Source organism: Microtus pennsylvanicus, chromosome 11 (assembly GCF_037038515.1).
Source record: "Microtus pennsylvanicus isolate mMicPen1 chromosome 11, mMicPen1.hap1, whole genome shotgun sequence".
Taxonomy (NCBI): domain Eukaryota; kingdom Metazoa; phylum Chordata; class Mammalia; order Rodentia; family Cricetidae; genus Microtus; species Microtus pennsylvanicus.
The window spans coordinates 42944942-42960273 of NC_134589.1; the positions used below are offsets into that span (position 1 = coordinate 42944942).

General features: G+C 49.0%; 3 protein-coding genes across 3 annotated transcripts; 1 reads left to right on the forward strand and 2 right to left on the reverse strand.

The window, feature by feature from the left end:
• The first annotated feature begins 50 nt into the window (after positions 1-50).
• Vma12 (vacuolar ATPase assembly factor VMA12) lies at positions 51-5015 on the forward strand. Its single transcript, XM_075991469.1, has 6 exons — positions 51-302; positions 1485-1558; positions 2310-2399; positions 3393-3435; positions 3635-3747; positions 4156-5015. Exons 1-6 carry the CDS (start codon positions 92-94, stop codon positions 4249-4251), a joined length of 627 nt encoding a protein of 208 aa, XP_075847584.1. The 5' UTR covers positions 51-91; the 3' UTR covers positions 4252-5015.
• A 1910-nt stretch (positions 5016-6925) lies between these two features.
• Sebox (SEBOX homeobox) lies at positions 6926-8541 on the reverse strand. The gene is made up of 3 exons (XM_075941797.1): positions 8426-8541; positions 8127-8307; positions 6926-7993 (listed from the first exon to the last, which is right to left on the reverse strand). Exons 1-3 carry the CDS (start codon positions 8539-8541, stop codon positions 7613-7615), a joined length of 678 nt encoding a protein of 225 aa, XP_075797912.1. The 3' UTR covers positions 6926-7612.
• A 1470-nt stretch (positions 8542-10011) lies between these two features.
• Positions 10012-15307, reverse strand: Vtn (vitronectin). The gene is made up of 9 exons (XM_075991474.1): positions 15113-15307; positions 12847-12975; positions 12638-12757; positions 12224-12559; positions 12005-12144; positions 11704-11860; positions 11406-11558; positions 10476-10820; positions 10012-10202 (listed from the first exon to the last, which is right to left on the reverse strand). The coding sequence occupies exons 2-9, from the start codon at positions 12908-12910 to the stop codon at positions 10093-10095; spliced, it is 1425 nt and encodes a 474-aa protein (XP_075847589.1). The 5' UTR covers positions 12911-12975; positions 15113-15307; the 3' UTR covers positions 10012-10092.
• Positions 15308-15332: the final 25 nt, after the last annotated feature.

Consider the following 15332-nt stretch of genomic DNA (forward strand, 5'->3'; position numbering starts at 1 on the left):
CCCCACGGCCGCGCGGGCTCGTCCAGCTACTTCCGGCGCAGGTGAGCGGAAGTCCCAGTCTGGGATCAGCTGGCCAGAGAGTGAGCTGGAAATGGCGTCTTCCTTGCTCGGGGGCGAACGATTGATTCGCGCTTTGGGCCCTGGCGGAGAACTGGAACGGGAGCAGCTGCCCCGGAAGCTGCGTGCCCAGCTTGAGGCTGCTCTGGGGAAGAAACACACGAGCAGTGATGGCGCCACGGGCCCCCGGCGCCTGATTCCCTTCCGTCTGATCCGAGAACTACATCAGCACCTGAGAGAAAGAAGTGAGCGGACCCCAATCAAGAGTCGTCGCCTCATTTTCAGATCTAATCCCTCCTGAGGCTTTTTCCCCCCATCACTCACGCGTGCCTACCAAGTTCTCATTTAGCCAGTCCAAACCCCTCTTAAACCAGGTTCACCACTTCCATCTTAATTTCCGTGGGAATTCTTCGGATTTGTGCAGATTTTGTTGAGTGCCCTCTTTTAAAGTCCACCTAAGTCCACCTGACTCTTAAGGAATTAGAGATTCTAGCCCAGTACTATTTACCATTTTAAGTTTCTACATTGCGGGGCGGGGGAGCATTTAACGTAGTGAGCTTCTCCCGTGTGGGAATAGTGATTTTCCTTTCATCTGAAAGACAAGGGCAGGGGATTTTTAAATTTTTTTTTAATGAGCTATGTATTTTTCCTTCTCTGCTTCCCTCTCTTCTTCGCTCAAGAAGGGAATTCTGATCCCGCCTCAGCCCCCATTTAGGGGTGATGGTAGGGAAATAGAATGACAAAAAACAAACAAACAAAAAAACCCAAAAACCTATATTGAAAGGTCTGAACCAAGAATCACATCTAGTTCTAGTCCTTTCAGAGAAGTCATTTCTCCTCTTTGGATCCGTTTCCTGTCTGCTAAGGGAGGGATAGGGTAAACTGGCATGTAGCATGTTTTGCCAGAATTAACATATCCTGGCCAGAAGTGCAAAGAGTAGATACTCAACTATTAGGACTGAAAAGGACCTTAGGGAAAGATCCTCCGATACCGTGTCCTCTGAATGTTTAGCCCCACAACAACCCAGACCTATCTAGGACGGATCTATTATTTTCACAAGACTAACCTACCATTGGCAGGGATGACTGAAGTATTACTGATAGCTAAAGTTAACTGTGTAGCACTAGGAAATACTAAGGCGGAATTGTTCTGGACTTGTCTTGGTTGAAATTTATCTTAATTTAATAAAATGATCATGAAGTTGGGAATGGCACATGCATGAAATCCTAGGACCTGAGGGGCTAAGGCAGGTGGCTGGGTGTGGTGATGCATTCACATGTATACACACACGTACAACACACATACATATTTATGGGGCTATATATCCTAGGGATGGGTAAGCCGGGATGGCCATGTTTTATTTGGGTAAACTTAGTCTTACAGCCTCAGCTTCATGGGTCATTATGTGGAGCCTTTTTCTTCCCAGATTCCAACCTGTACCTTCATGAACTCCTAAAAGGCAGTGAAATCTACCTCCAAGAGGTTGTGAAACCTCCTCGGGTATGTAAGGGATATATTTGTGAGAGTAAGTACATGCTGAGTTGGGTATGGATTTTATTAACCAGTTTTCAGGTTTGAGATCTTGTATTTTAATTATTTGGAATAGCTGGAATGTGGCTTTGTGGAAGAGTACTGGACAAAGCCCTGAGTTCAGTTCTTAGCATCAAAAAATAAATAAATAAAATTTGGGAACCAGTGAGATAGCAAGTTGGGGCAGTTGCCACCAAACATGGGAACCTGGCTTTAGTCCTCAGGACCCACATGGTGTAGGGAGAGAGGTAACTTCTAAAGGTTGTCTCTTACCTCCACACATGCACCGTGGCTTGTGTGTGCACATGTACAAAGGATTAAACAGCAACAAAAAAAAATATTTGGAACCAGGCAGTCGTGGTGCATGGCTTAGATCCCAATACTCCAGAGGCAGAGGCAGGCAGATCTCTTGAGTTTAAGACCAGCCTGGTCTATAGTGGGAGTTCCAGGACAGCCAGGGATACCCAGAGAAACCCTGCCTAGAAAAAAACAACAATAACAAAATCTTTGGAATCTAAAATCAGAGAAGGAAAATTTGTCTGACAGATGTGGAAAAAACTGAGACCCAGTAACCCATTTCCCAGGCAATGGAAGTAAAACCAGTATGCAGAGGCCCCCAGCACCCTTCGCAGTACATTGCACATTGGAATCAATGATATATTTTGTATCAAGAAATATGTGGAAGAATTTCATTCTTCTCATGTGGTTGTTTTTGCTTTAGAATCCAGAGCTGGTTGCCCGACTAGAGAAGATTAAGATACAGCTAGCCAATGAGGAATATAAGCGGATCACTCGAAATGTCACTTGTCAGGTAAGGCCTACTCCTGCAGCAGAAATACCTACAGAATTTTAATTTAATTTTTATTTATTTTTTTATTTAGTTTTAGTTTTTTGATACAGGGTTTCTCTGAAACAGTTCTGACTATCTTGGAAATAGCTCTTGTAGACCATGCTGGCCTCAAACTCAGAGATCCACCTGCCTCTGCCTCCCAAGTGCTGGGATTAAAGGCATGTGCTACCACCACCCAGCCAGAGTTTTAATTTTAAAAACAACAGTAACAGAGTTTAGTGGCACACACCTTTAATCAAGTACTCCTGATGCAGGGGCAGGTGGATCTCTGAGTTTGAAGCCAGCCAGAACTGTATAGTGAGACCCTGTATCAAAAAGGGAAAGAAAAACATGGCAATTCAAGCTCACTTTATGTACTGTTCTAGAACTGTAAGATCTCTGTGTTCTGTCAGGCGTGGTGGTTCATGTCTTTAATCCCAGCCAGGGCTGTTAACATGGAGAGGTCCTGTCTTGAAAAACAAATAACACCACAAAAAGGCCTCTGTGTTCTATCTAGAGCAAACATAATCTTGAGTATGTTCACTGAGACTCGGCCTAGATGGTAACCGATTCTTAAATATCATAGAAGTGGAGGTGAGCCTTTGCGCTCTTTCTTCATTTAAGGAAGGGGCTCTGTGGCCCAGGCAGGCCTGGAATTCTGTATTCTCTTGTCCAGCCTCCCAAATGTTAGGGTTACAGGTATACCTATAGCGTTTTATTTTTCCTGACAAGACTCCTTTGGCATGTTCTGCTGTAAGGTAGGAAAGGAGATGGATCCTGGGAGCCTGCATCCTCCTTTTTATCATTTAAAAGGCATCATACAAATCCAAGGAAAAGAATCCCTGGAGAGGGCAGAATTAGTCTGTTGAGAAGAAAGGGCTGAGACCAGACTGGCAAAGATAGATTTCTAAACAGAATTTCGTTCTGAAATCATCTGGGTTTTTTTTTGTTGTTGTTGTTCTGTTTTTTTCCCAGGATGCACAGCGTGGGGGGACTCTGAGTGACCTAGGAAAACAAGGTGAGGTGCTAGGAACCCAGGCTGCTCAAGCCTCTCAGGACTGGTCCTGGCCTTCCTTCCCACTGCGCACTTGGCACAAGGCTAAGATATTCAGTCTTGGTCTCTGAAGGAGAACCTAGTAGATGTGGGAGCAGCTAGGAGGCAATAGGATCTCCCTGAGAACGTTGACCTGAATGTTTCTCTGAACTGCTTTCCCAAGTGAGGTCGGTGAAGGCACTGGTCATTACCATCTTCAACTTCATCGTCACGGTGGCAGCTGCCTTTGTCTGCACTTACCTAGGAAGCCAGTATATCTTCACAGAAATGGCCTCGGTGAGTAGGCACTGGGCAGGACAAAGTGCCCTTGTTGGGGTTAATGGGAAAGGGAGGATGTGTGTTAAAGTGCACAGGTTATCAGTTGCATATATTTATTCAATGAACAGGGCAGTGGTTCTTATCCTTCCTAGTGCAGAGGCCTGGTAATACAGTTCTCATGTGGAGACCCCCGGCCATAACATTAGTTTCATTGCTACTTCATAACTGATTTTGTTGCTGTTATGAATCATAATGTAAATATTTGATATGCAACCCTGTGAAAGGGTCATATGGGGTTGTGACCCACAGATTGAGAACCACTGTCTTAAGGACTGGGATAGGGAATCTCTGTTCTTGTTAGAGGTGCTAGGGGCTGCAGATTTAGTTGTTAGCCTGCATCCCCTACCTGGTTCTTTCCACTGGCAGAGAGTGCTGGCTGCATTGATCGTCGCCTCGGTGGTAGGTTTGGCAGAGCTGTACATCATGGTGAGGGTGATGGAAGGCGAACTCGGGGAGCTATAACTGATGCTTCACATCAAAGTCTGGAAGAAGTTTGGGGAGCCCCAGACTGTCCGTTGTCCATCACTGACTCTCAGTCAATCCACGAAGCTCTGTGTACTCAGCTCCAGTTAGTTAGAGGACCAGGTCAAGTTCTTCCTTGGGGAGCCATATCTGCTGTCAGTTTCCTTGGAGAGGAATTAGAGAAGATTCAGACAGCAGTGATTCTTTAAAACTGAAAGAACTGCTCTCAATAACTGCTCCTGAATCCAGTGCTCATTTGCCTTCTGCGGTTCATTCTGAGTCTGTTGAGTCTGGGGTTTTCCCATCAGAAGAACGAATCCAGACCTTCTCCCCAAATGGGCCAGACTGCCGTGAACTGGACCAAGTGCATAAATCAGTCACCATCCTTCATCCACGTATCTTGGCAGAAGACCCTAAGGAAGCAGAAGGCGTGAACCTGAGAAGAACCAGTCAGAAAACAGGCATCAGATAAAAGTGGTTGATACAGGATGGTGGAACTGGAAGCCAGGCAGCTAACTTTTTCTAGAAAAGAAAATGGGATCAGGCCATTTTCCAGAAGTCAAAACATGCTGAAAACCAGATGATCAGCTGTGATCCTTCTGTTCAATGGAGCCAAAGGTGTCCACATTGTCCTGTTGTCTGTGTTGTGTTGCACTTTTCAGAACGTAGATAAGTTAGAGCATCTGTGTTCAGAACTTAAGTTGGAGAAACTGTTTAAGACCCTTGAAAAATGTTATTTATCTAATAAATATTTCTTGTGTTCAGTGTGTTTTTATTTTAGATCCTATAAGAGTACAAAGCACAAAACCTCCTGTGATTCTGAGAATTGCTCAATATCTGCCGTCTCTCTTGTTTGTGACAGGGTCTTACTATGTAGCTCTGGCTGACCTCAGACTCATGGCAATCCTCCACCTCTGCCTCCTGAGTCCTAGGATCCAGGCATGTGCCATCATGCAGGTCTTTGAGATCTGTCTGGCCTACCAGCTTTCCTTCCTTTCTTGTGTATGTGTGGCTATATATGCATACAGGAGCTCGTGGGGATAAGAGGAGGAGCTAGAGTTCAGCTGCTGTGTGGGTGCTGGGGCTGAGACTCCATTCTCTGCAAGAGCCATGAACCACTGAGCCATCACTTCAGCCCTCTTAATTGTAGACTGATGTGCTCAGATAGTGTGGTTTTTTTCCTTAATTTTTTTTGTAATTTATTTTACTTCCATGTGTGAATGCATGTGAGTACAGAGTTTTCATATGAGTCTCTTGTTTGTGTTACTCCGCTACCTTTTCCTGTCTCTCCTCTCTATAAATGCTGGGATCCAACTCCTTCTGTGGACTCTGCTCATCAGGCTTGTACAGCAGCTGCTTTTACCTACTGAGCCATCCCTCTGGACCATCTGGTTTTCTCTAATCTTGTCTCTTATATCCTTACTGATCAGTAGATATTCTGTCAGTTGTTTTTGCCAGTTCCTGTTAGTAGGGAGAAGTGTCAAGTGCAAGAAAGTATAGGTAGACCAGGCTGGCCTTGAACTCACAGGGATCAGCCTGTAACTGCCTCCGGAGTGCCGGGATTAAAGAAGTGAATCATTGCTGGTTCTGGTGGCGCAGGAAACAGTTTAGACAAAACAAAAACAGTTTCTGATCACCAGGGCTGCTAAAGGTTGGGTCAGAAAGCCTCACTGAAGCCTGGGGGGGGGGGGGACGACGACAACACATGACTCGTGGTTCACTTCCCTGTGCTCTCTGTATGCCAGGCTGCATACATATGTATGCCTATATATCATTAAGTACCTGGATTTAAGTCGAAGCCTTCCACGTGTTAGAGGTTTGACTTCAGCAGAATCTCTTCCAACAGACTTGGACCAGCCTAGGGTATCTCACAGTAAACTTGGGGTCCTTTGTTGGAAGGAATTGTCCCCTAGTTCCTGGTCCCTTCCAACAGGCCAGTACGTTTTAGTGGCATCAAGCTCTTACGAACAGTAGTTCTATAGGCCAGGCACTATGCTAGCATCTGGAGATAATAAGCCAAGATCTAGTTTATGCCCTGGTGCAATGAAGCAAGAGGCAAGCTCCAAGGATCCTTCCATCTGCACAGGCAGAGGGTGTTGGGAATTAGGTGGCCAGTTCACAACAGAGGAGAGGGAACTCTTCCAGCCCCTTCCTCTCTGCCTCATCCAAAGCGCCCAGGGTCCAGGAGGTGCTTGGCAGAGGGACAGGAAGTTGGGGCCTTACCCATTTCTCATGACTTCCTATATGGAGCAGGGGGAGCTAGCATTTATTGAGTTTTTATCACATCATCACATGAAGTTTTTACCTATATTTTCCCAGGACAGGAATGATTGCATCCTGCTTTGCAGATGTAGTCACATAGCAGAGCTAGGGTTGGAAGCCAACACAGACTGGTTGCAGACTCCTTGCTTTTCTCTCCAAAGCAGCTCCAGAGGTGGAGGTAACTAGAACATCCTGGAGTGCAAGCCAGCTACTGTGTCCCCAGAGCCTGTGTGAGCTCTGAGCCCTTTAATTAACCACTCTCTAATCCCAGCAGAAGCCTGGACGTGATTCCTACCCTGAGCCTGTGGCACCTGACCCTATTTGGGGATTTGGTGGTGGGAGATAAAGTTCCCAGGCAAGCAAGCCTCATCACCATTTGCAATACAACAATCCAGATTAAAGTAGGGTTTTGTTTTATTTGGAGATTAGTTGGTATTACAGATGATAGTGATACAAAAGCCCAAGGCTACCACACCCCCTCCCCGGGTCTGTCAGGTTGTCCCCACAGCCCACATCAGAGGACAGCCAATCTGATCTCTGGGGAAATTCAATCAACCTAAGACCTGGGCTTCTATTTCTGTAACTTCAATATCACTCCCTCTTCAAATCCACAATTCTGATTAATTTGTCCAGGTGACAGGAAGTCAGGCAATGGGGCTCTGAACCATGAAAAGGTGGGTCTCCTAGCAGTCCAGCACAGGAGCAGTACCGTTCCCCGGCTCATAGATAAGGTCCTGACAGGGCTCACTCAGACTGGTGGCTGCCCCTTCAGAGGGAAGAGATCATCAGCTAAGATAATGGGAATGGTGGAGCCAAGCCTGGCGGTAGAGGTGGACAACATGGTCCCTTACCTTGGCGATACCTCCTGATGAGATAATGGGCATATGCCTCCAAAATGACCAGGAGAGCTAGGCTCCAGCCACTGCACGGAACCCTAGGTTGCTGGAAGTTGGGAGTGGAGGGATGGGTCTCTGAGCTAGACTCTTAGAGAATATTCCCTGTGTAAAAAGAGGCAGGAATTCTTAATGTGCTCCACTCCGGGAGAGATAGAGTGGGCTACAAGAGCCAGAGCCAAACTCCTAAGACCTCTACAGCTAAGTTAGGAGTGATCTCTATTGGTGACAACAGCTGAAGAATAGATAAGGTCAGACAGGCTGCTCAGTGAGGTCTGAGGAACAATTTGCTCTAAAGAAGGGTGAACCCCTAAAGCCCCACTTGGTCCCCATGGGGCTGCAGCTTTAGCCTCTGCTCGACTCTGCCCTGGACCCAAGCTGGGAGCTCCACAGGAAGTCTGTGGGCATGCTGAAACCTGCTGAACTGAACTGGTGGGGTGTAGAGGCTGGCCTGGTGTCCCAGGGTCCCAGGGTTGCTGGGGAGTGTCTGGAAGAGAAGAGGCGTTTCGAGGAAGCTTCAGCCTAGGGTTTAGGGCTCCTGGCTTTCTGTTCTTGATTCTCTTGGCTCGGCGGTTCTGGAACCACACCTGATAGGGAAAATAAAGGGATATATTTTGGCACCAGCACACTCTCCTGGGACAGAAATCGGAATATGAAGGCAGGATTCTCAGAGAGGAGAAGTGCCGTGTCAAGCCCAGAAGTTGGACTATTGCAGCTCACCTGGATCTTGGCTTCAGGCAGGTGAGTTACTTGGGCCAGGTACTCACGGGTACTGATGTCAGGATAGGGCCTAGCTGCAAAGACCCGTTCCAGCTCCAGCAACTGCCCAATACTGAAAGTGGTCCTCTTTCTCCGATGGGGACCCAACCCACTGGCACAGCCTGTGGGCCGGGATGGCAATCAAACCAGGACTCCCTAGCAAGAGCCTCTCAGCCCAGCTTCAAAGCCTTGCTGCCCCTACTTCTTACACTCCTCACCCTTCACCATCCCTCCTTGTTACTCTCCCTCACCCTACCCACCCTTTCCCCACCAGATCACCTGGAGATGCTTCCGCTTCCACAGGACTGGCCATGGAGCTGGCACAGGGCGAGGAGTCAGAGGGCCATGCCGGGGCTGTTGCCCACACCAGGCTCATGCCTTAGGGTTTTAAGCTGTTCGGAGTGGGTGGCTCCGCCTCCAGAGGGAAGAGGCTTAGCATTCACTCACTCAAGAGAGGTTGAAAAGGGAAGCAAGGCAGGATTGGGGCTGATAGAGTTCTAGGTTGGACCAGAATGATACACATCCCAGCTTTCACCAAGAATCTGGTCACAGTGGCTGGAGAGATGGCTCAGCGGTTAAGAGCATTGCGTGCTCTTCCAAAGGACCCAAGTTCGATTCCCAGCAACCATATGGTGGCTCACAACCATCTGTAATGAGGTCTAGTGTCCTCTTCTAGCAGGCATATATGCAAACAGAATATTGTATCCATAATAAATAAATAAATATTTAGAAAAAAAAGAATCTGGTCACACCTCCCTCCTCAAACTTCAGTCTCTGGCAGTCTCTGCTCTTGGTCCTGTACTGTGAGAAACCCTTCCCCCAAACACAGAAATCTACCTCCCCAAAGTTCCCAGGGCTTCAGCTGCCCTCTAAGATCCCCCAGTGCCCTGGTCTTGGCGCCTTCAGGGGAAAGTGAGTGAATTCCTGTCCCACTCTCTGAGGACTGGGCAGTGAAACTGGGTGGGATGAGGATGTTGTTGGAGCCACTTACTGTCAGCAGGGCTAGGGAACAGTTGCCACCACCAGTTTACCCCCAGGGCTACTATAGAAACCCTTTCTGGCTCCTCAAAAGGCCAGACAGAGGCTGGGCGGTGGTGGCACATGCCTTTAATCCCAGCACTTGGTAGGCAGAAGCAGGCAGATCTCTGCATTTAAGGTCAGCCTGGTTTACAGAGTGAGTTTCAGGACTGCTAGGGCTACACAAAGAAACCTGTCTCGAAAAAGAAAAACTAAAAGGCCGGACAGGCTTCCTGAAAACCAGGATCCTGGAGCCAGGGGTTCACAAAGACTTTCACTTTTACAGCCAAGCTTTCCTCCGGTGAGGGTCCTCTGAGCTGCTTTACTATGAGAAAGGGGATGTATGCCAATGTTCTTTCTGCCCCTCACCCTATGCCCAGGGCAGAAGCCTCAGAGAAAAGCCCCCGTTAGGTAGTGTTGTGGGAGTCTATCCCTTTGTTATTTGGGAATTACATGTAATCTAGATTCACAGTGGAGAGCAAAGCTGAGTTGAATTCTACTCTCTAGCTCCTCATCTCCTCTGAGGCCCTGGTTAACTCCACCATCAAAGAAGCCTCACCTGAAGAGGGTGGCTGGGTAACTTATCACCACGGGGGCTGGAATTCATTTAACTGTGGAGCAGGATGGACTGGGGGGGGGGACACCGAATGTGATGGATGGGGACTTGGAAGTGTAGCTCTCACAAGCCTCCAGTGTTTCTGGTTTAGGAAGAGCACCCGAGCCAAGTGGGGTCTTCTCTGCCCCTCTCAATCAGCCCTGAGAGCCCCACTGGTCCTCCTTTGTCCAGGGGACAGGGCTGTCCACTCTATTCAGGACAGTAGTCTTAAACTCGGGGCCAACAGACTTTATTGGGCTGGAAGGAAAAGGCTGAAGGATGGGTTTCCTGAGTCTCCGCTGTGTGGGCTGACTCCTACTTTTCAGGGACTGAGCAGCCCAGCCAATACTGAGCAATAGAGCGTGGGTATGGAGGGTTCACAGAGTCCACGCGCCGCGTTCTAAGGTTGACTCGGTAGTACTTGTCTGAAAGAGAGAATGGAAAGAAAGTGTGTGAGTGTGAGATCCTGCCTGGTCCTGTCGCTGGAAAAAAAACAAAAAACAAAAAACAAAAACAAAACAAGGGTTTCTCTCAGAAGTGAAAGTGAACATCCACCAGGTAGATAAGGTCACCATCTACAAGTAGTGCTCAGCACTCAAGGACCAAAACATGCAGGAAAGACACACACACACACACACACACACACACACACACACACACACCGCAAAACCAGCTTCAGGGGTAGCAGGGACTCCCACCTCCAGAGAAGAAGTAGACGCTCTGAATGGGCTCACAGGTGGCAGGTACGAGCCAGTTCATATCATAATAATCATCATTGTAGGTTCCTAGATCACTCTCCTCACTAGAGAACAAGGAGAACCAGGATGAAAGCGATGAACGACGGGAGTTCAGGCTGCGGCGGCTGCGGCGGCCATAGCGAGAACGGTAGCGTTTTCGGCTGCGGCGCCTAGACTTCTTTTTTTTGGCCGGGAAGGCATGAGATGTGGAGTCTGCGATGTAGATGTGGCCAGCCATAGCAGCATCCACTTTCCCTGGCACACCATGCCAGTCCCGGCTGATGAACTGGGGTCCGCTGGTGCCTTCTGTAGCAGGGAAGAGGTTAATGAATTTTGAGGATCCAGGCTTTGATTTCTCCAGTAGGACACACACACACATATTGAAACAAGGTTTCTCCCATGGCTGGTCTGAAACTCACTATGAAGACCAGGCTGGCCTCTTAACTCACAGAGATCTGCCTGCCTCTGCCTCCCAAGTGCTGGGATTAAGACTTGTGCTACTACAGCTAGCTCCAGCAGGCCCTATAGAGTTCATCTACTGTATCCTGCCCAAGATACACAAGGTCATGCTAGAACTCAGTACCCCTATCCAGTGCTTTTTCCTGTGTCCTCTCTCCATTGTATCCCTTGCGTCTCTGCCCCCTCCCAAACCCCTTATCCTCTGGCCCCTCCTTCTGCTGTGTTAGGCAAAGTTCAAGGTATGGGGTCCAAATGGAGCCAAGCCTCACCCCCAAAAGTCAACAGAAGCAAAGTCTAGCCAGAGCAAACAACTTTTGATCAATGGTGCCACAATTCCAGTCTCCTCCCCCCTTAGCCCCCCACCACCATAGTCCAGCCCTGCTCCAAACCCACTTTCTGGAGAAAGAAGCCAGACTTGCTCTCCCTCCATACCCGAGGAACTGTCCCAGAAGAGGAGCTCAAAGATGTTGTCCCAACGGCCTCGGTGAAGCAAGGCAAAGCGCTCAAACACGGTTGACAGAGAGCTGCCTTCGCAGTCCTCTTGGCTGGGCTGCTGTTGGAATTCGTACTCCCAGTACTGCTTCCCTGAGGAGCAGGACAGCTGGCATCAGAAGGGCTGGGGAGCTCTGAGGCAGGGTAGGAGCATACCCCCAAAGCCCTGACTCAGGAAAGTGTAGAAGAGAACAGGGACTCCTTTACTCCCTGCCCCTGCACCTCCCACCCTGAGTACCCTTAAAGAAGTAGGCTCTCTCCCGGCCACTGTAGCGGTGGGCAGGAAGGGCTAAAGCGGCATCGATATTGTCTGGTATGCCAATGAAGCCTTCAGAGATGTTCCGGGGATAGTCAGGGTCCAAAACACCATCTTCGAAGCGCCAGTACTGACTTCCCTGAGAGGCAGGCAAGATGGAAAGGTGAGGACCTACTGCCGGGCAAAGAAGCAGTCCTAGATCCTGAACTGGCTCTCAGCAGCTCCTGAAAACCCTGTCAACCTTGATACTCTTTACCTTGACTCATAGGCTTGGGTCTGGTACCTTGAAAAAGTAGGTCTTCCCCTGACAGTTGATGCGAGTGAAGGCAGCATCAATGGGACCCTCGATGCCCCAGACATCTCGGATGAGTTTGGGGTACCCAGGCTTCACCGCCGTTTCATCTAGCTCATAGCAGTACTGCCCTAGAATAGGGGAAGCTGTGTGAGAAACAGATGTTCCTAGGGCAGACCCCACCACCACCAGACTTGTCCATTGAGGCACCTCGGAAGGCAAAGATGGAACCGTTCTTGAGGTCCGTGAAGGCGTCAAAGGGCTTCCCATTACACAACTCTTCCTCTGGGAAGTCAGAGGTCCCTTGATCAGTGGTGTCAGGCCTTTCCTGGTACCCCACTTCAGGTTCTGGGATGCCTGCCTGCGGTTCGGGAGTCTGTTCCTCGGGCTTCAGGAAAGCTGTTGGCTTTGAAGTGCTTTCAGTTTGGGGCTGCGGAGGAACGCTTTCTGGTTGCACAGTGGAGCTGGTGCCGTTCCCGGTCCCCTCTGAATACTCGTAGTTCCAGTACTCATCTTCCGGCATAGTGAACACATCCCCCCGAGTCACTGCAGGCAAAGAGGGCGGCAGTGAGCTTCCAGGAGCACAGGGGACCCCCACGCCCACCCACAGGGCTCTGAACAAACCTTGGGGCTTGCACTGCTCCATATAGTCAGCACAGCAGCTCTGATAGTAACTGCAAAGCTCGTCACACTGACACTTCCTGGAGGCCACAAACCCCTGCGCACAGCGGCCCTTGCATGACTCTGAGGGAGGGAATGCCAGTCTTTACAGCCCAGGCCAGGCAACCTGCCCACCCTGCACTGCCCTAGATGCCCACCAGTCACCCCCATACCTTGGTCAGCTAGAGAAATCCACGCCAGCAGGGCTAGTATGAGGAAGGGCCTCAGAGGTGCCATGGCAGGCCTCTAGCAGAGGGCCTGGCAAGCTGGCCTCAGAGCTTCCGGAGCCTCGACCGTCCTGCCTGGAAAAGGAATCAAACTGAAGAGAAGTTGCTATTTCACTGGATTTCTGCTTCTGTTTGCTCATCCTCTGGCCCAGCCCTAGTCCCCTCCTCCAAACACAGCTGCAACAAAGGGTCACATTCCCAGAACCCTACCCCTAGGAGCGCTGGGAAATAGAACCCTCGCCAAGACCAGAGTCAGGAGGGTCATGGGTAGCTGGGATAGCATGGTGGGTTGGGAAGGCAGAAAGAGAGCAGGTGTTGTCCCCCTGTGAGCCGGTTACATCCATCTCTCCAAGTCTTGCTTTTCATAAAATGGGACCATGGCGCCTGGCCTCATCAACAGCAAATACACAGTTAATGATTTATTGTTTGATTAGGGCCATCCCCGACTAGATGTTTGTCCCATCCGACCCCCACTTCCCAGTTGGATATTTGGGGCAGTGGAGAGGAGAGGGGTGGGAGGAGGGATGGGAGGAGAGCTGCTAAGCGCTCTGGGGGAGGTTTCTCTTCTTATCATAAAAGAACAAAGCTTCACTTCTTGCCTCTCCTTGTGGAAGCGTGGTTCTCTCAGCTGGGCTCCACAGCACAGGAAGCAGTGGCCCTAATGCTTTGGGTCACAACCCACTCCTTTCTTCTCTTTCCTTCTTTTTTTTTTATTTTATTTTTTATCTTTCGAGACAGGGTTTTTCTGTGTAACAACAGTCTTGGCTATCTTAGAACTTGCTCTGTAGACCAGGCTGGCCATGAACTCACTAAGATCCACCTGCCTCTGCCTCCCAAGTGCTGGAATTAAAGGCATGTGCCACTACCACCCAGCCTCCATTCTTTACCTTTAGATTTATGTATTTTATTTTGTGTGTGTGTCTGCACCTCACACATGCCTGGTGTCTGTGGAGGTCAGAAAAGGACTTTGGACACCCTGTAACTGGAGTTTTGAACAGTTGTGTGCTGCCGTGAGCACTGGGAATTAAATCAGGATCCTCTGCGAGAATGAGTGCTCTCTCTCTCTCTCTCTCTCTCTCTCTCTCTCTCTTTAAGATTTATTTATTTATTGTGTATACAATGTTCCTCCTGCATATACACCTCCATGCCAGAAGAGGGCACCAGATCTCATTACAGATGGTTGTGAGCCACCATGTGGCTGCTGGGAATTGAACTCAGGACCTCTGGAAGAGCAGCCTGTGCTCTTAACCTCTGAGCCATCTCTCTAGCCTCCTAAAGATAAAGGTTTTTGTTGTTTGTTTGTTTGTTTGTTTGAGACAGGGTTTCTCTGTAACTTTGGAGCCTGTCGTGGAACCAGACTGACCTCGAACTCACAGAGATCTGCCTGTCTCTGCTTCCCGAATGCTGGGATTAAAGGCATGCACCACCACTGCATGCGCCACCACCGCCCAGCTAAGAATGGGTGCTCTTAAGGACAAAACCATTTCTCCACTCCCAGAGCCCATTCATGAGGCTCCCACTAAGACCAGCCCTGAACTCACCTTCAGTGACCCCGTCTATAAAGACTCGTTGAGCATACTTTTATACTCACATAGAAAGTGTGATCCCTCTATGAAGAAAATGCTCATTGGTACAGAACACCAGGTCTTGAATCAAATTCCAAGCACCAGTATGCTTCTGAAGCCCCTAAGTTCTCTGTTCTGAAATCACAGGGGACTGTGCCCAAAGGCACACTTCTTCTCTATGGGTCTCAGTAGTCTCAGCAGCAAAATAAACAAAATAAAGCACTAAATCTTACTCTCTATAGACACATGAAGCCTAAGTGGAAACAGGAATTAAAGGACCTTAAGAATCTCAACTGAGGGGCCACTGGCAGTGGCACCAGGATTTATCCCTACTGCTTGTACTGGCTTTTTGGGAATCTATTCTATTTGGATGGATACCTTGCTCAGCCTAGATATAGTAGGGAGGGCCTTGGACCTTCCCCAAAGCAATGTGCCTTACCCTCTTTGTGTAGTGGATGGGGTGGGGTGGGAGGTAAGTGGAGGGAAGGGAGGAGGAGAGGGAGTGGGAACTTGGATTGGTATGTATAATGAAAAAAGACAGTGTTTTTTTTAAAAAAAAATAACAAATTAAAAAAAGAAAAGAAAAATTCAACTGCACCCTGTCGTCTAGAAAAACAAAAACAAACAAAAAAGGAGGGGGGAAGAACCTCAGCTGCGATTCTTTAACCATCCGAAGGGGGTGTGGGTACATTCAGCCTGTTCGCTTCCACATCACCCAGGGCAGAGCCAGCGATGGGGAGCGACGACTGCTCTTTCCAGCCCTTTCCATAGTCTGGCGCACCTCGAGGGAGGCGGGGCCGAGTGATGCCTGGGGTGGGGCTTGCGCCGACGGCCAAGTCGAGCTTGCGAGACCAAGAGGCGGGGCGT

Coding starts and splice junctions, on each gene's coding strand:
- Vma12 (XM_075991469.1), top strand. CDS start 92: ATGGCGTCTTCCTTGCTCGGGGGCGAACGATTGATTCGCGCTTTGGGC. Junction 2,400..3,392: donor CTCGAAATGTCACTTGTCAG/GTAAGGCCTACT, acceptor TTTTTTTCCCAG/GATGCACAGCGTGGGGGGAC. Junction 3,436..3,634: donor GAGTGACCTAGGAAAACAAG/GTGAGGTGCTAG, acceptor TGCTTTCCCAAG/TGAGGTCGGTGAAGGCACTG.
- Sebox (XM_075941797.1), bottom strand. CDS start 8,541: ATGAGCCTGGTGTGGGCAACAGCCCCGGCATGGCCCTCTGACTCCTCG. Junction 8,308..8,425: donor GGTGATCTGGTGGGGAAAGG/GTGGGTAGGGTG, acceptor AGTCCTGGTTTG/ATTGCCATCCCGGCCCACAG. Junction 7,994..8,126: donor TGCCTGAAGCCAAGATCCAG/GTGAGCTGCAAT, acceptor TTTCCCTATCAG/GTGTGGTTCCAGAACCGCCG.
- Vtn (XM_075991474.1), bottom strand. CDS start 12,910: ATGGCACCTCTGAGGCCCTTCCTCATACTAGCCCTGCTGGCGTGGATT. Junction 12,145..12,223: donor TTCCATCTTTGCCTTCCGAG/GTGCCTCAATGG, acceptor CCCCTATTCTAG/GGCAGTACTGCTATGAGCTA. Junction 10,203..10,475: donor CGTCTACTTCTTCTCTGGAG/GTGGGAGTCCCT, acceptor TCTCTCTTTCAG/ACAAGTACTACCGAGTCAAC.